Raw genomic sequence first — 24,592 nt, forward strand, 5'->3', positions numbered from 1 at the left:
GATAGCAACAGACGCAGGATTTTCCTTTGCTGGGAGTTTATGGCCTGTAAGGTAGGCGTGGTTGTACCCCCAGGCTGCAGGCCGGAAGCCCGGAGTAAACCTTGCCTCCCAAATAAGACTGGGGTTGTCCATCTTGGACAGCTGTGGGTGCCCAGGGGCGTGGGTGACCAGACAAACCCACTATTCTCTGGGAAATAGTCCCTGCCTCTCGCAATAGGCAAATCCACCGACGAAGCTGTTGCCAATCTGGACGCTTCCGAGCAGCTGCCACGCTGCAGCAACTGCTTTGTCTGGACATACACATGATCTTGTTTCTAGACAAATGCAAGCACAACTCAGATGATCGGCTTTTTCTTTTATGGATGTGTCAAGTGTCTTTCATAAGATGGAAGATGAAATGGTGATTGGCTGGAGACTGTTTTTGTTTTCTTGCCTGTGTGGACAGTTGAAGTGTAATGTTCAAGACAGTAAAATCATGACTCTCAGGAGAATTTAAAATGACCTCACGTCAAAGATTTTATTAAACTCATCAATGAATGGGAGAAACAGTAAGATGTTCAAACTAAGTCAAAGAGCATTTGAGAACCTAGGTAGTTGTAGGCAATTTTTTTTAAAGGTCTTATTTATTTATTGAGAGAGCATGAGAGAAAGAGAGAGAGACAGAGAGACAGAGAGAGAGCATGAGCAGGGGAAGGGGCAGAGGGAGAGGGAGAAGCAGACTCTGCTGAGCGGGGAGCCCGACATGGATTCTAGGACCCTGGGATCATGGCCTGAGCCGAAGGCAGACGTTTAACCAACTGAGTGCCCCCGTTGTAGATAATTTAATAAAAGATTATTAAGAGACGATTGCAAGGCTAGTTATACATCTGGTTAAAGTCTGACAAAGTAGTAAACTATAAACTTTCAGGTTCGTTTCTTACTATACAGAGATTATTATTATTTAACTAGAAAAAAATCTACAAAGTAGCATGGAACTTCACTGAATCCTGGCCTTTAATCCGTACTCTTTATAAGATTCTAAAACTCTGTTCCCTCTAAATGCTTCATCTTTGCTGGATTCTCCAAGCTGGAAAGGCGCTCACACCACATTGACGGGACAGTCACTGAGTGGGCAGATTAGCCAGGTCCTGAGCCCACCTTCTGGAACGTCTTGATGGTCATTCTCACCATCAAGAGATGGTGATGGCCACCTAAGGAGATGGGCAGAGAGTCACAGAGAGCCTCCATCTACTCTACTCTAGAAGGAAACAGGGGCTCTCACCTTGGTGCTGTGTGTCTCTTTATCTCCCAAAGACTTGAACGCAGGGGCATTACATTGTGCGTCCATATCCACCCATTAACTCAAAAAGTGGCCAACGAGCAGCTCCTATACCGGAAGCTGGAGATGCTGTTAGAGCAAGGAAGGTGTGCTCTCCAGAGCCAGTGCTCTAGCCTGGACATAGACACCACATAGACAATCATCACCTACTTAGTGAATTATATGTGATTATCATCAGCACCGATATGGAAAAGCATTGAGCAAAAGAATTGGAGAGGCCTAGTGTAGTCTAGGGGAGTCTGAGCATCAGGGAATCTTTTGCAGGGAAGGGACATCTATATGGAGCCTGGAAAGATGAGTGGGTCTGACCAGGCACCCAGCTGCTCACTCTTTCAGGTAGAGGGAACAGCCTGTGTGAAGGACTCAAACCCCCACAAAGGGTGGTGCTCTTGTGGGGCTGATGAGGAAGTTGATACCACGAGCCTGGAAATGTAGGCGGGGGTGGGATCTCTTAGGGCCTGAAGGTTTGGGCAGAGTAAAGGCTCCGAGGGAGCCATCGAAAGCTCAGAGTGGACCATCACATGATCAAAATTGGTGGCCCCACACAAGCACAGGGGACAGTGCCATACCTCACACACATTCAGCCAAGGTCGGCTTCCCTTACAAAGGAATATGTGGCTGGCCAAGGGGACACTTCATGGGGTCCCTCACACCCAGAAGGCAGTCGGTGTCTTATTAGCCCTAACTTGGCTTTCTGCTTTTCAGTGCAACCCCCCAAACATGCACACTCTGCCTCCAACCAGTGAGATCTGCGCCATCCCTCTCAGGGAGGGTTTCTGGTTCCCCAGGGATGGGAGAGGAGATGCCCACAGGCAGGCATGTCCTTCGCAACACACATGCCTCTAACACTTCAGGAACATGTTCCTTTTTAAAAATGAGTTAATTTCCAAAAATGTATTTAAAAAAAAACAGTTCAAGTTTCCACGACAAAGATTTTTAAACAAATGCACCATCCAACCAAGATCATGACAAGGGTCATGGGGTGTGAGGAAATGAGCAGTCTTGTTCCACTGTTGGGACGGAAGTGTACACAGGTCAACTGTGCCTGAGGGCAATGAGGGAGGGGAGCTCTAAGGATTTTACCCACCTGGAAATTTATTTTCAGGAAATTCTCTGTGAAAATAAATGAGACTTGCAAATATTTGACTATAAAGATGATCATCTTTGCACTGTTTGGAATAACTGAAAACTGGAATTAGCTAGCATGACGCAGAAGCAGGAAGAACAAGCATGGTTCACCCTTAAAACAGAAAACAGTGCCACTGTTTAAAAGGATACTGAGTCATGTGTCTTTGGGGGCACAGAAATATATTCATAACCTATCATTAAGCAGGGGGAAACAGCAGATTGTAAAACTGTATGTAGCATATGATCCCATGAGGTTTTTAAAATACAACTGACTCTGGGTATATAAATGGACAAATAAAAAATAAAATAAAATAAAATAAAATAAATGACAAATATGCACAAGATCCAAGAGGTCATGAACAAAAGGAGTGACAGTGGTTTTCTGTGGTAGGCATTTCTGTTTTCTTCTACCTGCTTCTCATTATTTTATGGTCTCTCTGTTGTGAACTTTTATTGCTTTTGTAGTAAGAAGAAGGTTCCATGGATGAAACTTGTTCATGGTCTCTGAGGATCTCAACTGCAGTAGATTTTATGTGGGATTTTCAGTGTCTGCATGGAGAATTTGATTCCACTTATGCTTCTCAGATACACGTGTAACAATGCTTCTCTAAATACCTATAGACCTGACTGTGGTTTAAGGTGATACTTTTCAATAGTTGGACATCCAATTCCATTTTTGTTTGTTTGTTTGTTTTTTGTTTTGTTTTGTTTTTTGTTTTTTTTTTCAATTCCATTTTTGTAACAGAAGAACTTTATGCAGAAAATAAATAAAAAGCAACACTTCTTAACAAACGTAATGGGGTGGTTGAACATTTTTGCTTCATTTTATTTATAAACTGTATGTACTAGGAGCTAGTGAGTATAAAAAGTATAATTAACTAAACTTAGTTAAAGAAAGAAAAAAGCAACCAGAAGGATAAATACCAAAATGGTATGAAAAGGTACCTCTGAGTGGTGGGTTTATGGGTAATTTTCACTTACCTCTTTTTGCTTCCATATATTTCCTAATTTTTCTGTGATAAGTGTGCACTGATATAGTAACAAGTGATTATGTTAAAACCCAGAGAAACAAACTGCCTTTGTTTAATTATAGCAGAAAATCCATATAAGAAGGATGCTTACCCATGGCTGCCCCTGCGACAGGGTGATTTACCTTTGAGGATCATGTGGCTTATGGAAAGACAATGAGTCTGAGAATTATGGAGACTGACTGGATTTTTTAAAAGAATTTTATTTCTAGTATTTTATTTCTTTATTTGAGAGAGAGAGAGAGAGAGAATGAGCATAGGCAGGGGGAAGGATAGAGGGAGAAGGACAAGCTGACTCCCTGCTGAGCATGGAGACCGACTTGGGGCTTGATCCCAGGACCCCAAGAACATAAGCTGAGCTAAAGGCAGATGCTTAATCAGCTGAGCCACCCAGGCGCCCCTGACTGGGTTTTGATCCTGGCTATGTGACCATAGACTAGTCACTAACCCCCATATCTCTGCTTCATAGTTAATGAACATTCACTGAACATCTCCTATGCACCTGAGTCTGTGCTGGGGCCAGAGCAGCACATAAGTGAGATATGGTCCCAGGCAGTCATGGAGCTTCCAATCCAATTCAGGAGAAAAATAACAAGCAGAGAAAGAGCACCACGATCATTATGACAGTAACAGCCAACCTTTACGGAGCACCTACTAAATGCCAGGCATTGTTCAGTGAGCTTTATGTACATAACAACCCTTTTCATTCTCACCCCCTGAGGGAGGTATTATCATTAGTCCCATTTTACAGACCAGGAAATGGAGGCCCAGAGAGAGTGGCTCATTTGCTCAAAGGCACACAGTTAGGAAGTCATCAAGCCAGGATTTCAATTCGACTACATGCTATGCTGCACTCACCCGTGCAGGTCATGGTCATCACAAATTGAAACAGTGCCGTGGGGGTACATTCAGGAGACTTGCCAAATTAGACTGGCCTGAAGAGATGACATTTCACCAGAGACCCCAAGGATGGGTAGAAAACAATCAGGCAAAGAGTAGGAACAAGAGCCTGTGGGTCAAGGAAACATATGACTGTCCTCTAGTGTTTCTAAGCCAGTGGTGTAGGTGGAGTGGTTGTCAGCAACAGTAATAACAATGAATGCTTTCTCCTCCCGCCCCCAGACACTCTTGGCCAGAGCACTTTACGACAACCACCCAGATTGTTCCTATGAGCTGGCTTTCTGCAGAGGAGACATCTTGACCATCCTGGAACAAGACGTGCCAGAAAGCGAGGGCTGGTGGAAGTGTTTGCTCCACGGGAGGCAAGGTCTGGCTCCTGCCAACCGCCTCCAAATCCTCCCTGAGGCCCCTGCAGACAGGCCCTGTCCCCCTTTCCTGAGAGGCCTGGAAGAAGGTCTTGCCAGCTCCAAGGAGACCTACCAGGTGCCCACCCTGCTCAAGCCCCTGACTCCAGGCCCCGTGTACGAGCACATGAAGAGTTGGGTGGAGGGGCCTCCACCTGCCACCGCCGAAATCTACGAATTCCCCGACCCACCTGCCAGTGCCAGAATCATCTGTGAAAAGACTCTAACCTTTCCAAAACAGGTATGCATGTTTCCAAATAAAACAGATGGGTCAAGGAGTATGTGAGACACCCAGGGGCTTACCTCTGCCTTGAATTCTTGGTGTCTATCAGGAGGATCAAATGTGCTAAGTGGGAACCTGGACTCCTCTGACTCGGTGATGATTTCCTTGGCAGGAAATTGGATGCTTAGTGGGGCTGGTCATGAAAGTATTAAGAACTTTCGCGGTGGCCTCTTGGTGCACTAGGACTTCTAGTGATGGGTTCAAAGGCAAGGAATCACCCAACAGATTTAATATCTATATTCCCTTCAACCCAAGAGACTTTACTTCCAGTATTGCTACAGAAACACACAAGAAGGCAAACATCTGGGTGAGGAGGCCATGGCCATAATAGCATTTTTTTTTTTTGTCACAGGGTAAAATAGTAGATGACTAAATGGTTGTTAATGAGGGGGATTGGTTACCTAACTTTTTATTATCCCTACAACATACTAGGCACTTGTCAAAAAAAAAAAAAAAAAGATGAAGTAATTCTAGGGGACATGTATCAGGGCGAAAAAACAATCATTTAAATAAAAACCAAACAAAGACTAAAAAAAAAAAGAAAAAAGAAATAGAAAGAAAAAAAAGAAAAGAAAAATCTGTGTTTGTATATGTGTGCATGCCCATCCAGAAGAGATCACACACCAATAGTGGCTCCCCTTAAGAAGCGGAGTTGATCATTTTTATGTTCCTGGGACTGTGCCTGGCTGGGGTGGGTACTCAGTAAATACATGATGAGCAGAGAGATAAGGAAGCTGATTTGTGTGTTATATGCAGTATGTATTGCATCTGCAATTTTTTAAAATAGCCATTTAAAAAGCAGAGGGAAAGAAGCACCAGGTAAATGCAGAATGAACACTTTTTTTTTTTTTTTTTTAAGAAGGAAAGAAATTTAAAGAACAGAGGAGAAAAATCAAGTGTTGTTTTCCCCAGGCCCAGGCCTTCACGAGGTGTTAAGCATGCAGAAAAGATCTGCGTGGTCTCCGGTCACTGTGGGCATTTCCTGCACACTCTGCCTCCAGCTCAAAGGACACATCCCACCTGGCTCGAGCTCCAGGCAGGGGGGTCCTGGCCAGGTCTATGTCCAGGAAGGCTGCTCCCCCTGATGTACATGCTGGGGGCCCTGGGAAGGTCCTGCTAACCATGCATGCCTTCTCCACACCACTTCCGACCAGAGAAAGGTGTTGATTTCTTAGAATATTTTAAACACTTCAGATTTTCTAACCCCCCGGGCTGCCAGGTGGAGAACCAGACATTTGTTACGCAGAACAGCTGCCATTCAGAGGCGCTGGCTACAAACACCAAAATGAAGCTGGTCAAGCCTTCTACAGCTGCCCCCAAGGTGGACCCTAAGGCACTTTTCTGGAACAGCTGGCCAGTCGAGGCCTGGCATGCTCAGCTGCTGTCTGAGCAGCTGACTCCAGGCAGGGCCTTGGTGGCGGTTTCTCCAAGAACAAGTGGCCTTTTCTGAAGTGACTTTGAGTTTCCTCCTCTCCCTAAAAGGCAAACAGGTGCCATGTCTGCGGTCCACCAGGTATCCCTAGCACCCCAGCCAGCGCAGGCTCCTACAACTTTAACATTTTTGTTTTTAAAGGTTTTACTTATTTATTCATGAGAGACACCGAGAGAGGCAGAGACGCAGGCAGAGGGAGAAGTAGGCTCCATGCGGGACTCGATCCCAGGACCCCGGGGATCACACCCTGAGCCAAAGGCAGAGGCTCAACCACTGAGCCACCCAGGCGTCCCCAACGTTAACACTTGCTAAGTAAATGAAGTGACTGTGGACTCCAAGTTCTAGACTGGCATCATGATAAAGACGAGTTTACTTTCTAAACCTAACTCAGAAAAGGGTCAGAGCATGGGCTGTGCGAGTCGCCTCGACACGAAGCGTGTCTGTGATTGGAGCCCTCCTACATGTGAGGCTGCGGCCGTGCACACAAACCACAGCCACCCGAGGGGAATTCAGAAACCAGGGGCTCTTGGCCACTCAAGGAAGCTGCTTGACGTGGCCCCAGTAAAACACCTGGGGAAGTTTCCTGCCTGTTTCCTCTGTGGCTGCTCCATCTGCATTTTTGCTTCCTCCTTCCCCACTTTTTTTGTATCGCCTTCTCTCTGCTTTGGGGGCGGGGGGTTGTCTCAGAGCAAGAGGTGCCACCTGTGGCTTGGAAATCAGCAGGGCTGGCTGATGGGGCTGATGGGGCCATGCTGGGAGAGGGGACACGTCCCAACGCTCCCCTGTAACTCTGTGTCTTACTCTGCCATTTCGAAGTCTTGAAGTTTTACTTCTGGCTATTCTAAATAATTCCACTGTTTCCTCTGCTACGAGAAGGAAGGAGCTAGAAGAGGTGGATCAGTTCAGGGGCACCTGGGTGGTCCAGTGGTTGAGCATCTGCCTTTGGCTCAGGGTGTGATCCCAGGGTCCTGGGATCGAGTCCCACATGGGGGTCCCCGTGGGGAGCCTGTCTCTCCCTCTGTGTCTCTGCTCCTCTGTGTGTGTGTGTCTCAGGAATAAAGAAATTTTAAAAATCTTTCAAAAGAAAACCGGTTCAGAATCTTCTGATCTGCGGAAGAGGAGCCCTCGCCACCCCGCTCGTGTAGTCTGGGGGTCGGCCCTGACTCTGTGGTGGTGGAGGGAGTGCATACTAAGTAGAAGCACTTGATGGGACGAGCCAAGTCCAGCCACAAGCTTGGAGCTGTTTTCCAACGGGCAGTTCATGGGCTTGGAACCGGCCCATGCGACCAGATGACCCATTTCACAGACCCCCCTCCTTATCCCCTGCTTTGACTCTCACTCAAGTAAGATGGCCAAAAATTAAAAACCAAGAAAGGTGAAAAGATATCACTTTTTTTCGAGTTGTCTGATCAAGGGACCCCCGTATCAGAAGCAGACATCTCTGGAAGAGACCTATGTGGGTCTTGAGGACAACTCTTCACTTTCCAAACAGGGAACTAATTCCCAGAGAGGTGGGGTGGCCCATCCAGGGTCACAGGGTGACGGATGCCCAGGACCGAAGCTTCTGTGAGTCTGCCCACAGCTGTCCCTGCACCTAGCCTCTGCATGCCCCTGCCCTTGGCTGTCCTGACTCCACGGCTGACACTGTCCATTCTTTGCAATGAGCTTTTCACTGAGACGTAACCTCCAGATCCTAAGGGTGTAGCTTAGTCACTAGCATCCAGATCAAGGGACTGAACAAAACTAGCACCCCAGGAGCCCCCTCACACTTTCTCCTGGTCACTTAACTTCCTCTGGGGTGGCCACTATCTTGAGATTTGTTTTACTTTTTATTTCAACTTCCTTAATAGGATAGGACTGGCCTGACTTTTTTTTTAATCACCATACAGAGAACATATTTGATGCTGGTTTGAATTCAGGAAGGAGAATCTTTAGTATTTCAAGTAAAAGGGGTTCCAACTTCCCAGTGGGGTTACTTTCAGACCCACTAGTTCTTTTCTTTCTTTCTTTCTTTTATTTGAGAAACAGATAGAGAGGCAGAGTCACAGGCAGAGGGAGAAGCAGGCTCCATGCAGGGAGCCCGACGTGGGACTCGATCCCGGGTCTCCAGGATCACACCCTGGGCTGAAGGCGGCACTAAACCACTGAGCCACCCGGGCTGCCCGGACCCACTAGTTCTTGAACAGGAGTTCCCTCCTATCCTCCTAAACCTTTGAAACCGTGGTGCCCAAACATTGTTCCTTAATTTCTTTTCCAAGAAAACACTGGGCATTTTCGAGCCAGCTTCCTCTACCTGAAATTCCCACCGGAAAGTCCCTCTGTCCTCTGCAGGTGGTCTACCCACAAAGCCAGCTACAAAAGAAAAGGAGCCTCGGGTCCTAGGGGGTAATAGGCAATGGAAGTGCATTTGGAAAAGCTCTGTGGTAGGAGAGAGCTTGGGATGTTGGAATAAGCCCGGACTGGAGGTGATGGCCCTTGGCCTAGCCCGAGACACACCATGCACGGTCACTGCGATTGGACAGGGCAGGCCTGTCGGGAGCTTGGATTTAACCCCGAGTGGGGTGGAAAACCACTGTCATAGCCTAAGAGCAGCAGGGACGAAGTCAGGTTTCCTGCCCCACCGCAGGGAGAGCATTCATAGAGCAGAGGAACCGTGGGGCGTCTCACAAACACAGGCTCCCTTGAGCACAGTTAGTTATCGGGTTGGGAAAAGGTGGGGTTTAGGTGACGGGTACGCAGAGGCTCTATGCAAAATGGGGCGGCGTGTAAAGGGTTGGCATCAGCCCAGGCTGCAAAGCAGGCTCCTCTCTCCTTGGGACCCTCCAGGTTAGGGTAGACGTGGAATGTCCCATCTGATGCCGCCTGCCTGGAGCTCTGTGTCAGGGGTGGAAAGCGAGCCTACTTCTCTGACAAGAGTGGGATGTTTCCTTTTCCCTAATAGAACTTCAGGCTGCAATGCTCCTGAGAGCCTAGGACTTTAGAGAACCAGGTTTCTCTGTAAGAAAGCAGTTAGCATTCAGAGGGACCTTATTTTGACACGTGACAGCTGACTGTGTCCTGGGGGAAAGGGGGCTGTCTGTCCTGTTTGCTTTGCAGCTGCTTTACCTGCACCAGTTATTCCAGCCCAATCGGTGGTGGGACCCACTGGTCTGCTACCACTGCCTCAAGGGGTACCAGTTCTTTCACCCCAAACAAACAAATCAATAAGTAGGTTCTAGCATTTCCTTCATGCCAGGCACAGAGGTGGGTTGCCCTCCTGAACAAAGGGACTCTGCTCTAGTCATCAACTGCTCCTCTATCTGGACCGCCCACCCATCTGCACCTCTTCAGGTCCTAACCATCCTCGCGATCCAATTCAGAAAGCCCTGGGTGCCCAGTGGGAAATGCATCTCCCTCTGCCAGACTCTCTGGACTTGACCCTTTCCTCTCCTCAAGGGCCTGTCTTGCTTTCCAGCCCACATCCTGGCTGTGTCCACACCTTGTTTCTCCCTTTAGACCTTAACCATGGCAGACAGTATCCATTCACCGATAAAATCATCCCTCCTGGAGACATCCTTGCTTGAAAGGTCTGATATGGAGCCCTGGCAACTGCATTATTTTAAAGTTCGCCTGGTGGTTGTTTCCCTGGCCAGGTCTGGGTGCTGCCGCCCTGGAGCAGACAGTGTGGTACTCCGTGGAGAACGGATATTCATAAACTCTGGAGGATTAACTGGAATCCAGTCATAGGCACAGCCTCCAAGGCTGAGGGCCACCACGGGTCTGCTCACCTCCTGCTGCCCCATGGGACCCTCATCCCCAGTGGCATGTCCTGCGACAGGACCCTGCTCCCTCCCCACCCCCATAATCCCTTCACTTGACACCCTTCCAGCCTCTCTGCCTGTCTGGCTCACTGCTGCATCCCCAGCATCATCGGATGAACACATTAACCACCCAGATTCAAATCACAGCCCCAGATCCCTAGAGAACTTCAGAATCGCCTGGGAGGCTCGCTGATAGTGCAGATTCCCAGGGTCCCCGGCAGGACTCAGAGACCGCAGTATAACTGACACGGGGCCTGGGAATCTGCGTTCTAACCTGCTTCCCCATCCCGTGTTGGGGGTCTGAGTGAAGGGCTGCCATTTAGGGGTGCAGGGGGATTGCCTGCATGCTGTGGGGGCAGCCTTTGTTGTGTGAGGGTAACCTGCAACGTGACATGTGGACTCCGCGGTGACATTTCCTTCCCTTGGCTCTTCCTTTTCCCCTCCAAGGCCCTCTTCACGATTCCCAGACCAGCTCGGGCCTCATTGCCAACCCTGCCTTCCCAGGTGTATGACGTGCCGGCCCAGAGCCGGGGCCCCCCAGCTCTGAAGGTGAGTGTGGCCTTCCCAGCATCACACAGATTGCTCTTCTGCTTCCTGCCTCTCCTTCCACCTGTCACTGAGCATCTCTTAGGGGGCAGGTTCCCAGGTGGCTCCTCCCTGGGCTCTGGGGACAGGCCGGTAGGTCATCTCTAACCTTGGCTTCCTGTGATGCTCTCACCCCCTCCCACACTTCCGGCCTGGCTTTTGCTCCAGGGCAGGTGTGACCCTCATCTGGCCCATGGATGAGCACACTTGCTCCCTTTGTCATGACAGATGCCGGAAGCACAGGCTGCCCCCACACAGGACAAGCAGAGTTGAGGCACTGGCTTCGGGCACCAAAGTCTTAAATAAAGACACACATGCTGGACTCATATCACTCACCTCACTCACCTCACCCTCATCCTGGGCCTCTCACCCTTGTCTTTTTTTTTTTTTTAAAGATTTTTTTAATTTTTATTTATTTATGATAGTCACAGAGAGAGAGAGAGAGAGGCAGAGACACAGGCAGAGGGAGAAGCAGGCTCCATGCACCGGGAGCCTGACGTGGGATTCGATCCCGGGTCTCCAGGATCGCGCCCTGGGCCAAAGGCAGGCGCTAAACCACTGCGCCACCCAGGGATCCCTCACCCTTGTCTTTATTGAAAATAGTGAGGTTTTGTTCATCGTGATTTTTTTGCATTAATTGTGATTTTTTTTAATGTTGCATCACATTGTTATTTACCTTAATGATTGAGAATTTTGGTGCTCTCTCAACTGCTGTGGCCAAGGCAGCTGCTTCTCTTCCTTCTCCCTGGTCCCCACCCGAGAAGACGCCATCTCTAGTACAGCCACCCCCTGTGCTTGGCCATCAGATTCCCACCCTTAGCTTTCCCTGAGCTGGAGTTGGCCCCTGTGCACTAGGACACTATGCTCAGGTGGCATGATTCGTCCCTGAAGGTCCTGCTGGGGCACTCTCCATTCTGCTTGAGGGGGATGAAGTACACCCCACCCTTCCCAGTGAGGAGGAGTTGGTAGGAAACCCACATTTCAGCTCTCTCCAAAGCAACCCCCTCTCCAGAGTCCAGCTCTTTCTTTGCAGAACCCTGTTTCCTACTTTCTTTCCCCTCACTTTGGAACACGGCACCTACTTTTCACATCCTGATATATGTATTTTCTAATTGCTGTACAAAAAAAAAAAAAAAGCACATCATCTGTCCAGAACCATGTCTTATGCTCCTTACTGGGTGTCTATATGTCATATGGCCCAGTGTCCTGGTGGTTATTCTGTGAATATTTGCAGGATGATGACACAACCTACAAGCACCAGGAAAATTTCTGCTGAGAAAAACAAACAAAAAAGATGGAAGCATATTAAGTCACAGTTTCATGTATTCCTTTTTAAGTCCATGCTAAGGCTAACCTACAGATGCAAATGAGCCACCCTATAGTTTGTCCCCAGCTTCCGTCAAGAGGGCATCTTCTTTTTTTTTTTTTTAAGATTTTATTTATTTATTTATTTATGAGAGACAGAGAGAGAAAGAGGCAGAGGGAGAAGCAGGCTCCCCACAGGGAGCCCGATGTGGGACTCGGTCCCAGGACCCCAGGATCACAACCTGAGCCGAAGGCAGATGCTCAACCACTGAGCCACCCAGGCATCCCAAGAAGGTATCTTTTTAAAGCACAAAGTCTGTTGTTGAAAACAACCACATAAACTTCCACCATGTGAGCATCATGACCGAGAGCCCCACAAACCTTTGGTGTTCTGTATTCTCTTTTGGAAAGAACGCTTGCAGTGGGTAGTTTGTGATGTGTATCCATCAGGAAGGAAAACTCCAAGTTATCCTTTTCCATCTTTCCCCAGGAGCCAGAGAAGCAGCAGTTATATGATATACCCGCCAGCCCCAAAAGGGCAGCACTTGGCTCCATGACCAGCCCACCAGGTGTAAGTATGATGAGGCCCAGAGATTCGATACTAGGAAAATGTGAGCATCCTCCAGGATGTTTTATTAACATGGCCAAAACTGGGAATGCAAATTCCTCATAACAGAGCTTATTTCCTTTGAACCCCCTGCTGGCCGTGGTGTTCAGGAACAGGGCGAGCAATGTGCTTTGGGCAAGTCCTCTTACCTTCTCCGTGCCTCAGTTTCTTATAACAAACTAATTGTGAGGACTGAGATCATTCCTGCAGAGGACCTAGTACAGATACAGTGCTTGGCACAGAGCAAAAGCTCAGTAGATCTTAGGTAAATGCTTCTTCTTCCTCGCCTTCCACACACCCCAGAGATGGGTTGTGTTAAAATGGGTTTTTATCTGTTTATAGAGGACATGTCTTAATTTGAAAATCTGGAATCCATGTTCATTATCGAATGCATTTAAAAATACATATACCTATGCCCAAGGTCATTGGGGAAGGCCTTTAGAAAGTGATGGCATCTCTGCAGCATCGTGAGGGATGCATAGAGGTTTGTTAGAGGGAAAGGAAGGGGTCGGGAGGGCAGGTAGAACAGAAGGACTGGTTTGGGCAAAATGAACTATAATGGGCTAAGTGAGCATTTGGAGTTCAGGGGATGGTGAACAGCCAGGGTGACTGAGCCCACAGGGAGGCTGGTGGCAGGTGTGGTGGGGAGGCTTAAAGGCGGATACAACCAGATTATGAAGGGCCTTGAGCGATGATGGCAATGGGGAGCTGCTGAAGACACTTGAGTGGGGGAGTGACCATCAGATTTGTAAGAAGCACGCAACCCAGCACTTAGTAGGTCCTCAGCGTAATGCACATTTGTCAGACGAGTCGCTCGAACCCTCTTTTTATTGCTGCTGACCTGGGCATCTTTGTGGGGCTCTTCGCAGAGGCAGAGCGCTGCCGCGATGTCGGCGATCGCCACGAGGCAAGGCAGCTACAGCACGTTGCCGAGCCCCCAGAAGTCGGAATGGATCTATGACACGCCAGTGTCTCCAGAAAAAGCTGATGGCAGAAATGCATCTCTAGGCAGCTTTGTGGAAGAATCAGAGCCCCACACTCCCCCCAGGTATATGTCCAGCTTCCAGAATCCTCCAAATAGCAGAGCAAGGTCCCTCAATCCACACCTGCATAAAAACGTGCCCATGCAGAAAAAACTCAGCCTTCCAGAAATTCCTTGCTACAAATTTCTGGCTCCCAGGGACACGATCCCCTTGGACGAGAGTGCAGGCTACAAGGTCCCTTCGAGCTTTCTGATTCCCCGGGTGGAACAGCAGAACACCAAGCCAAACATTTATGACACCCCGAAAGTGGTGGCCGGGGGCCGACGGGCCGCGACCGAGCTGGGGACAGTGAACGGGCCTTCGGAGAACACGGACCGCAAATCCGCGTGGCCCTCAGGACAGGCACCATCGCTGTCCCCGGACCCCGACAGGCTGTCCGTTTCCAGCTGTGACAGCAGAGCCAGCGTTGTGTCCTCGTGCTCAGTCCACGTCCACGGACTCCTCGTCCAGCTCCTGCTCGGAGGACTCAGGCAAGGAGCTCTCGTTGGACCCAGACCTGGCCAGGGAGACGGTAGCGGCACTTCAGCAGCAGGTGGCCGGCTCGGTCGCCGGCCTGATGCTCTTTGTCAGCAGGAAGTGGAGGTTCCGAGACTACCTGGAGGCCAACCTCGGCGCCATCCGCACGGCTGCCCACCGCGTGGAGGAGTCTCTGAGAGCATTCCTGGAGTTCGCCCGCGGCGTCCAGGGGAGCGCCTGTAACCTCAGCGACACCACCCTGCAGGCCAGGATCCGGGACCAGCTACAGACCATCTCCAACTCCTACCAGATCCTGCTCGGGACAAAGGAAAGCCTGGACAGCTGCAACTGGTCTCTGGAAGTCCTTGTGACCGACAAGGTCCAAAACAACCCGGATGACCTCGAGCGCTTTGTCATGGTGGCACGGATGGTTCCAGAAGACATCAAGAGGTTTGCCTCCATCGTCATTGCCAATGGGAAGCTCCTTTTCAAGCAGAACTGCGAGAAGGAAGATACCTTGCCCATGACCCCCCATGCACCATTGAAGCTTGCAAAATGCCTCCAGCTTCCCCAAAGGGAGATTGAATCATATCAGAGCAGCGTTCCTGTTCACAAACAAAAGGAAAGTGTACACTCCCCAGAGCTACTGAAGAAAAACGGGACAATTATCCGCGAACCGGTGAGTTCAGCGTGGTGTTATAAGGATGCTTTCAAATTTTATCTGGAGTGGTCACCCATCAGTTAGATGCTAAGAATATTTCACTGATTAATTATTAGATAGTTCAATAATTGGATTATTGTCTTCCAATAATTGTTGAGAGATGTTGGTTCCATTTAAAAAAAAATAAAATTCATGAAAGTAATGTTCCAGATGAAATCTTATTAAGAAGTAAGATAAACACTTTAATATATTTTTTAAAGATTTTATTTATTTATTCATGAGAGACACACAGAGAGAGGCAGAGACGTAGGCAGAGGAAGAAGCAGGCTCCATGCAGGGAGCCCGATGTGGGACTTGATCCCGGGACTCCGGGATCACACCCTGAGCTGAAGGCAGATGCTCAACCCACTGAGCCACCCAGGCATCCCTAAACACTTTAATATTAAGGCACAACGGATGTCTTCAGGAAACTTGGTGTCTTGGGATTTGTCTCTAATACTGGGGTTAGGGAGGACTTTGAAAACCTTTTGAAATCTGTTCTTTGAGCACCTTTTTTAATCTCACCAATGAGTTTCCTTGCATTTTTGAAAGTTTCAGATTTAATCATTTTCTTTGTGTTTCTTAGAAACAGAAGAGGAAGTGTAAACACTCTTCCAAGTTGTGCATGATCTTAGCAGCCTCCAGACTGCAGTTACTGTTAGAAATTCTTTGCTGCATGAGTTCAGATGCTATAGAAAGAGAACCTCTGGGATCCCTGGGTGGCGCAGCGGTTTGGCGCCTGCCTTTGGCCCGGGGCACGATCCTGGAGACCCGGGATCGAATCCCATGTCGGGCTCCCGGTGCATGGAGCCTGCTTCTCCCTCTGCCTGTGTCTCTGCCTCTCTCTCTCTCTGTGACTATCATAAATAAATAAAAGTTAAAAAAATTTTAAAAAAAAAAAAAAAAAAAAAAAAAAAAAAAAAAAAAAAAAAAGAAAGAGAACCTCTGGTTCAAGGATTTCGAGGATCAAGGATCAAGAGGCACAGCACATACTGAGAGGGCTGTCTCAACATGACTTGGCCCTTTACCCCCAATCTTGCATGGTATTCTGACAAAATGCCTGGTAGTCGGTGTAACAGCTTCTACACATTCTCAGAGAAGCTAGAAACTTGGATAATTTTTAATTATCCAAGTTTAATTATAATTTAAAAATATAGATATAAAGAGATATAGTACACATTAATATAAATATATGTATACTTTTTTAAAAACCCATGTGTCCTTATATGAAGCCATATTGGTAGGAAAAATTCAGCCCTTGGTCTTGCAAAGTCTCCTTTGCTAAGAAAAGGCATCAGACCTCTGAAACTAATAATATACTATATGTCAATTGATTGATTTTAAATTTTAAAAGGGAAGGGCATCTGGAGGCAGAACCATTGGCAAAACTATAAAGAGAATTGTTGAGGCACCCCAGGTGGGTTTAGCGCCACCTTCAGCCTAGGGCGTGATCCTGGAGACCTGGGATCGAGTCCCATGTCAGGTTCCCTGCATGGAGCCTGCTTTCTCCCTCTGCCTGTATCTATGCCTGTGTGTGTGTGTGTGTGTGTGTGTGTGTCTCATGAATAAATAAATAAAATCCTTAAAAAAGAGAGAGAATTGTTCAGGTTTTAAAGTGGACATAAATACCTCTATACCGTGTAAAAACCATTCAAGTTGGTAATCAGGAGGGATTTTATTTTTCAGAAGTTGCCTAACCTAGAAAAGACAGAAAAATCCATCTCAGAAGGAAGGTTGGATGAAAACAAAAACTTTGAAGCACAGGTAAGTGATGGTGCTGAGTCTGCCTGGTACTTGTGACTCACACGCTTTGTCCCTAGAGATGTCTTCTGCTCTGAACAAGTCAGCATGAGAGCCACGACCCACTTGGGAGTAGATGTTTTTATGATAGTTTTTCCCATTTGCAGTAGAAGGACCCCTGGAGATGAGCAGGCCCGATGCACCCCAGTAGGGTGGAGCATGATTTTCTAACCATTAGGGACATAGTTCTCGGTGGCCTGCAGGTTTATCATGGGTGGGACTGACATGGCTTTCAATAGCATGTACTCACATTTCCTTTTTGTATTCTCTTTTAATGCTTCTGATCACAATAGAAAAACCATTTTGGTTTGGGGCTTGTTTATCATCAACTCTTTGACACTTAATGTACCTTCCTTTTTTTTTTTTTTTTTTTTTAGTTAAAGATGTTATCATTGTGCTTATTTTTATTGGTTACCTTCTACTGGTGGCAAGTGACAATGACTTTCCAGTTACCAATTTGAAAAGTTTCCATTAAACTAATATATATAAAACCAGTGGATTATGTTAAAGACGCAAATGAAGCAAGTCAAGGTCAAGAGGGAGGCAAATAGGGCCTAACTTGTGAAGGTCATCTGAGTACCTGAAGCCTGAGGACCAGTGAACCAGATTAGCTCCCTGGCTAGGGGTGCATGGGGGTGGAAGAGGCAAGAACAGAGATGTCTGATAACATGGGAAGACCATTTGTCTTCTCAGGGGGTAAAATGGACCAAGAACTCTAGGCTGGAAGCCCTAGGTCAGGGTGCCAGCATGGTCAGATCCTGGTGATCTATCTTCTCGTTGTGTCTTCTCAAGGCAGAAAGCAGAGAAGGTAAGCGAGCTCTGGCGAGGGCACTCATTCCATCACGGGGCCACATCCAAATGACCTCATCCAATCCCAGTGAACTCCCAAGGGCTCATCTCCTACTACCTTCATGTTAGGGGATGGAGTTTCAACATATGAAGTGGAGGAAGCGTGAAAAATCAGACCTTAACACCATCTGAGTGCTTTGAGGCTGCAAGTTTTGAGACGGCAGGTGGATGAGAGAGCATGCAGATTAATGAAAAGATTAAGACATTCAGACCTAACTGACTCAGTTCAGAACTCCAGCTCTTCTTTTCACTGAAGGAATGACCATGGGCAGCCCCCTCACTTCAGAGAGTGCCCATCGCCCCACCTGTAACCTAACAAAGGAGCTTTGGATCATTACCTGGAGTGGTTGCCACTAAGTTAGATACTGAGAATCTTTCAACAATGCCTAGGCTTTGGGAAGACACTGGCTCCATATTTTAGAAAATGAAACTCAAGAGAGTAAAATTCTAGATGAAAACTTTTTTTAAAGATTTTATTTATTTATTTAGAAGAGAGAGAGAGAGAGAGAGGCAGAGACACAGGCAGAGGGAGAAGCAGCCTCCCTGCAGGGAGCTGATGAGGGACTCGATCCCAGGACCCCGGGATCACGCCCTGAGCCGAAGGCAGATGCTCAAACACTGAGCCACCCAGGCGTCTCTCATTTTATTTTATTTTTTAAGTTATAGATTGAGTCATTGTCAATGTGCTTCTTAGAAGGGGCTGCTAATGGTTTGTTGAGGGTATTGAATAGGATTTTATATATTTAACATGTGAGGTTATATATACAATGCAATAGATAAGACTGTATATATAAATACTATAATTTGGCAGCCCTGGTGGCCTAGCTCCTTGCATGGAGCCTGCTTCTCCCTCTGCCTGTGTCTCTGCCTCTCTCTCTCTCTGTGTCTCTCATGAATAAATAAATAAAATCTTTTTAAAAAAAAGAAAAGTAAATACTATAATTTACATGTAAGTGCTTTGAAAACATTGATTTGTTAGGCAAATGGTGCACTGTGGGGCTTCCCAAGCAAAACTATATTTTTTCTTATAAAAAGCCTAGGAAGTTGAGCACACCAGAAGAAGGGAGACAACCACAGCCTGGTGACCAGACGTGTCTCTTATCAATTGTTTTCCTCCCTTCTCCAGAATCCGAGCTCCCTCTCCTTGAGTCAGCAGAATCCTGAGAAGAGATTCCACCTCTCTGAACACTGCCGCCTCTACTTCGGGGCGCTCTTCAAAGCCATCGGCGTGTTTAACAGCACCCTCAGCAACAGCCAGCCCCCCGAGATCTTCATCACGCAGAGCAAGCTCGTCATCATGGTGGGCCAGAAGCTGGTGGACACGCTGTGCAAGGAGACCCAGGAGAGGGACGTGCGCAACGAGATCCTCTGCGGCAGCAGTCACCTCTGCAGCCTGCTCAAGAACCTTGCCCTGGCCACCAAGCATGCCGTGCTCAAGTACCCCAGCCCTGCAGCCCTGGGGCATCTCCAGGCAGAGGCCCAGAAGCTGGAGCAACACACTCGCCAATTCAGAGGGATGTTGGAATGAGCCTCCTTCTCTCTCTTTCTCCCTGCTGAGCCCCCAGCCCCAACCTGTGCCTATGGGAAAAGCCAGCCGGGGAGGGTGCAGTGATGAAGCTGGTATTACCAAGTGGCTAAACAACCCCAGGACATTGACTTATCCCATGGACAGCCAGGTAGTAAATAAGGACCTTGCTAAGGTTTTAGCATGGCATGTGGGGTCAGTGTATGAAGTGACGTTGTAGAAACCAGTGTTACATTGGTTGAATGTATACCTGTTTTAAATTCATTCATTCTATGCTTATTTATTGGGCACCTACTATGTGTCAGGTTCTAGGTGGTGGGCATATAGTAGGGAATTAGAGGCCTTGCCTTCAGGAAGCTTACAATCTAGTGGAGAGACAGAAGATAAGTGATGAAGAATTACATGCACGATATGTCAGGTGCTAGGAAGACAGTAAAGGAGGAAAGACTTATTTTCAAATGATGAATTTCTGTTGCATCCGTTAGCAAATGTAAGTTTTTTATTTTGGACTTAATTAATTCTGTAAGATTTGGTACAAATTATGTATCTGCATCTTACACTATATATATAGAATATATATATCCTATTCTATATACATATAGAATAGGATATATATATTCTATTTTATCTTAACCAAGTTAAAGATTCATGCTATATTTAAAACATAACATGTTCTGTTGGGTTCCTCATTAATTTATTTTGTATATAATAGTCTATGTTGATAAATTCAGTATGTTTACTCGTAAAAGGCTTGTAGTTCAACAGTCTCAGATCTGTGACCTTTTATAACGTTATGTAAATATAATCATGAATCGAAACATCCTTTGTAGCAATCCTTTCTTTGGAAGAGTTGGTGATCCATGCCACCCAGGTTCTGGCACCAAAGCAAAGCCACCAGTGTTTACTTTTCTTATTCAAATGCTTCTCCCCAAGGTGCACAAGGAGATGTAGTAGAGGCCAAGCGCTCATGCACAAGGCTAGTACAGCAAAAGCAAAGCCATCACCCGTGGTGGTGCAACCAAGAGGTGTAATGTGGACAGGATACTCACTGCTGGGCATGGATCTGAAAGTGGTGCAGAGCTCCCCTCACGTCAAACCACCTCCTCTTCCTCTCCTTGCAGCTGGGTCTTCAGCTCATGTTGCTATGGTTGCACCATCTCTACTTCACCTCAAGTGAAGGCCCGCGTCTCCTTTACGCATCGGCCACTAAACACCTTGGTAGCCTGGAAACAGCATCCTCAGGCCGGAAGGCATCTAAAATGTCACCAGCTCCTGCTCCTGCCAGCTATTCTGCACTTGGCAGGCACTTCGAAATGGTTGACTCTTAGATGACTGGTTGTTTTCACCGAGTTACTCCTAGGATCTCAAAAGAAGGACCACCATCTTTGTGAGGCTTGTTTGGTTCTCTACACTAGAACAGAGAGGCCACATTCTTTGAACAGCTGTGATCTGTATCGGTTGGGACTCCTTCTAAGTCCTATCCAATCTTTCTTAAGCAATAAAGGAAATGTATTGACTCAAGTATCTAAAAATAACCCAGGGGCAGACTGGCTTCAAGGCCAGCTGATATGGGTGCCCAGTTTCTCAGCCCCACTTTCTCTGTGTTAAGTCTCATGATTGCAAGGTGGCTTCCCCAAGCTATGCCCTTGGATTGTGGCCAGAAGAAAAGAAAGAGCCTTGATTCTGCTTGGAGTGGCTGCTTGCCCCTGAAAGCCCCACAACAAACAGGGCTTGTAGTACCCAGATTGACCTACACTTGGGATTCACCCCTGTGCTCTCTTGCGCACGCTCTCACTCTCTCTCTCCCCACTGTGTCCTAAGAGAAGGAAAAGAATAGCCCTGCCAAGAACTATGATATGCCCTAGATCCCTCTGCTTTAAATGAACAAGTTTACCTGCCAGTTTCATGGATGTTGAGAGAAGACACAAGATTCTGGGATCAGAGATCATGTCTGAGGTCCCCAGGATGACCCCTAGGTCCAATGATTTGAAAGGAGGAATCCTAAGACTCAACATTATGTTCATACTCATGGCTATGATCTATTGCAATGAAAGGAAACAGCAAAGGGAAAAGAAAAACTCAAAAAGTGCAGGGCGAAGGAATACCAGGTTCAAAAGGCCAAGCGTCCTCTCTCCATGGTCACACAGGACCATTTTAATTCCCTCAGCAACAAATTGTGACAGCACCCGTGAGATGTTGCCAGCTGGGGCAGCTCACAAGAGCCTCACATCCAGGGTTTCCATGGAGCTGATCACATAAGCAGCCTCTACATGGCACATTCTCAAATTCCAGACTCTCAGAAGGAAAGCAAGTGTCCAGCATGAACCACATTGTTCGTACAGTTTAGGCATGCTGACCCCTTCTCAGTCAACTCTGGGGAGGGTGAGAACCCTCCCCAAATCCAAGTTTTCATAAACAACAAGAGGCCAACCTTGCAAGCCAGCCTTTCTAAGGATACTATTCAGGCCTGCGATGTCAACTCTTCTGCCCTGAGGCAAAGGATTTTCCTTACCGCCTTGCCAGCAGCTTATGCTTCATCTTTACATCATGTCCCCCTCACCTCAAGTCCCAGGGCAGAGCAAAGGAAGGCACAGGTGATGCTGTGCACACTCTGGGTTTGTGTCAAAGCCAAAGAACTCTGAGCAGAGGCAATCCCAGTCTTTCATAATGGTCTCTGCACAGACCTGGCCCAGCTTTGCCTCAGAAAAAACATTATCGTTATTATTCTAGACGGCAAACAAACCTGCCTTTCTGCTCTGGAGGGAGACATTATCTCTATCTTCCAAGGGTGTTCGCTAAAAACCACCTTGAAGAGGTAATTCAGAACAAAATGGCATCGATGCATCTGTTCAGAGGACACACAAAAATGCAAGAGACCCCAGAGAACTGTGTCTCAACAGAGACCCCAACCCAAGTTGGGAGTATTTTTGGAAGAAGGGAAGGGGTGGCTGCAGGAAGGCACCAATACATGTTTACTCTGGATGGCAAGATTATTTTTGCACCATAGGAATAGCAACAGTACATATTTATTAAGTGATTACTACATTCCAGACCCTGTCCTAATTCTTTAGATGTTTTAACTCATTCAGAGCTTCATCCGTGAGGGGCTCTAACAGGTAATCAACAGCTCCCCATTGCCCTCAAAACACTATAGATGTAGGTATGTAGATAGGTAGGTAGAAAAACATATATGGAGATATATCTGCCTATCTGTACTTTTTTTCTGTATATATATGTATTTTTTAAGATTTTGTTTATTCACGAGAGACACAGAGAGAGAGAGGTAGAGACACAAGCAGAGAGAGAAGCAGGCTCCGTGTAGGGAGCCTGATGTGGGACTTGATCCTGGGACTCCAGGATCGCACCCCGAACCAAAGGCAGATGCTCAACTACTGAGTCCACCCAAGTGTTCCTTTTCTGGATATATTTTGAGATGATTGTTGACAAAGTACAAAGCCATTGGGTTGAAAATATTGAAAGTTGCTGCTTTTAGCTAAATTTGTTTCCTTCCCTTTTTTTTTTTTTTTTTTTGAAAGAGGGCAGTTATGGGATGAGTTTCCACTACCTTGATAGGATAATTGCTCCTGAAAAATATTTAAAAGTAAAATAATATCACATTTTTTTAACTTTTAGCACAGTTTTGCTCGGCAGTTTTCTATAATGCCCAGAATTCTGTGCTGCTTCGTCTCAAGGTAGGAAGAGGAAATGGTGGGTGGTGTGGTGGTGCTGGTGGTAGCAACTTGACCTCAATTAAGTTAAATTTCATCAGGAGGATGGAAGTGGTGACGAACCTAGTTGAGAGATCTTCCAGTGTGACAAGTAGTAGAGAGCCATGTTTCTGGTTTGGGGGCAACTATCTTTTTTTTTATATATATATAAAACATGTTTTTAAAATTTTATATTCTCTCCAAGTATGCACCCAGGTCTCCAAAAGCTGCCCATTTACAAAAGTTGCCCATTTGTGTAGAGGACTTGCTAATGCCTTTTTCCTTTCATTCGTTCACTGAACAAATATTTATTGAGCATCTCCTATCTACCTGGCCTCTGCTGATCACTAGAGATGCTGCAGGGGACAAAACAAAGGTTCTGCAACTTGCAGCCTTCATTCCAGCTGAGGGGGATGGGAAACCAGGGCCAGGAAAAGGTGAAGTGAGAGGCACTCGCCTTGAATAAAAAATGTAGAGGGGCACCCAAACGCTTAGTAATCAAGATAAATTGTATTTTACCTTTTAAAATGCAATCTTTTAAAAATCACAATCAATACAAAGAAGTCCATGATGAACAAGACATCAAAATTTAAATTTATAATATGAGGTCAGTGGTGGTAAGTGACCATCCCTGAGCAGATGCTGAGTCACTCAGGGAGCCAACCTGGCAAACTACAGGAAAAGAGAGTTCCTGGAGAGGGAACAGCAGGGCAAGGCCCAGAAGTGGAAGCGTACCTGCAGCTCTCAAGGGACAGAAGGGGCCAGTGTGGCTGGAACCAAGAGAGGAAGGGAAAGTGGGTGACATGAGATGAAATGGGTAGCCTGAGGCCAAATCATGCAAGGCCTGTCTATTCCTGGAATGTGTTTAACATTTCCCTAAAACTGCAAATTAAAAGTTATTTTGCGGGGAGGGGCGGGGAACAGCCTGGGTGGCTCAGTGGTTTAGCACTGCCTTCAACCCAGGGCCTGATCCCGGAGACCCAGGATTGAGTCCCATGTCAGGCTCCCTGCAGGGAGCCTGCTTCTCCCTCTGCCTATGCCTCTGCCCCCCCCCCTCTTTCTCTCCCTCTGTATTGCTCATGAATAAATAAATACAATCTTTAAAAAAATTAAATTAATAAAAACTGATATCAAGTACTAACAAGGATGCAGAGCGACCGAAACTCTCATAACTGCTGATGAAAATGCAGAATTGGGACACCTGGGTGGCTCAGTGGTTGAGCATCTGCCTTGGGCTCAGGGCGTGATCCCGGGGTCCTGGGATCCAGTCTGCATTGGGCTCCCTGCATGGAGCCTGCTTCTCTCTCTGCCTGTGTCTCTGCCTCTGTGTGTGTGTGTGTCTCTCATGAATAAATAAATAAAATATTTTTTAAAGTTATTTTGGGGGGGCATCTGGATGGCTCAGTCACCATCCAGGGTCCTGAGATCAAGCCCCACATTGGGAAATCCCTGCTCAGTAGGGAGTCTGCTTCTCCCTCTCCCTGCTGCTTCCCCCTGCTCATGTTCTCGTTCTCTCTCTCTCTCTCTCAAATAAATAAAATCTTTAAAAAAATAAAAGTAATTTGTTGGACTTGAATTATGTCAATTACTTCAGTTTTCCACTTTATTTTACTGTACCCTCTTTGGGACATCCTCAGAAATGCAACATTACATGATGCCGTGAACCTCTTGAAGAATCCTAACACATAACTGTCTGGTGTCGTTTTTCCATGCTAACCCTTA

The 24,592-nt window shown here is 46.9% G+C and overlaps 1 protein-coding gene across 1 annotated transcript in view; it reads left to right on the forward strand.

The window, feature by feature from the left end:
• Positions 1–19,981, forward strand: part of CASS4 (Cas scaffold protein family member 4) — a 36,781-nt gene extending 16,800 nt beyond the window's left edge. The window contains 7 exon segments of the mRNA XM_025470459.3: positions 4,597–5,019; positions 10,741–10,842; positions 12,674–12,754; positions 13,660–14,256; positions 14,258–14,968; positions 16,676–16,753; positions 18,765–19,981. Of these exon segments, the coding sequence (XP_025326244.1) occupies positions 4,597–5,019; positions 10,741–10,842; positions 12,674–12,754; positions 13,660–14,256; positions 14,258–14,968; positions 16,676–16,753; positions 18,765–19,166 (2,394 nt within the window). The 3' untranslated portion in view covers positions 19,167–19,981.
• The last annotated feature ends 4,611 nt before the right edge of the window (positions 19,982–24,592 follow it).

This window comes from Canis lupus, chromosome 24 (assembly GCF_003254725.2).
Source record: "Canis lupus dingo isolate Sandy chromosome 24, ASM325472v2, whole genome shotgun sequence".
Taxonomy (NCBI): Eukaryota; Metazoa; Chordata; class Mammalia; order Carnivora; family Canidae; genus Canis; species Canis lupus.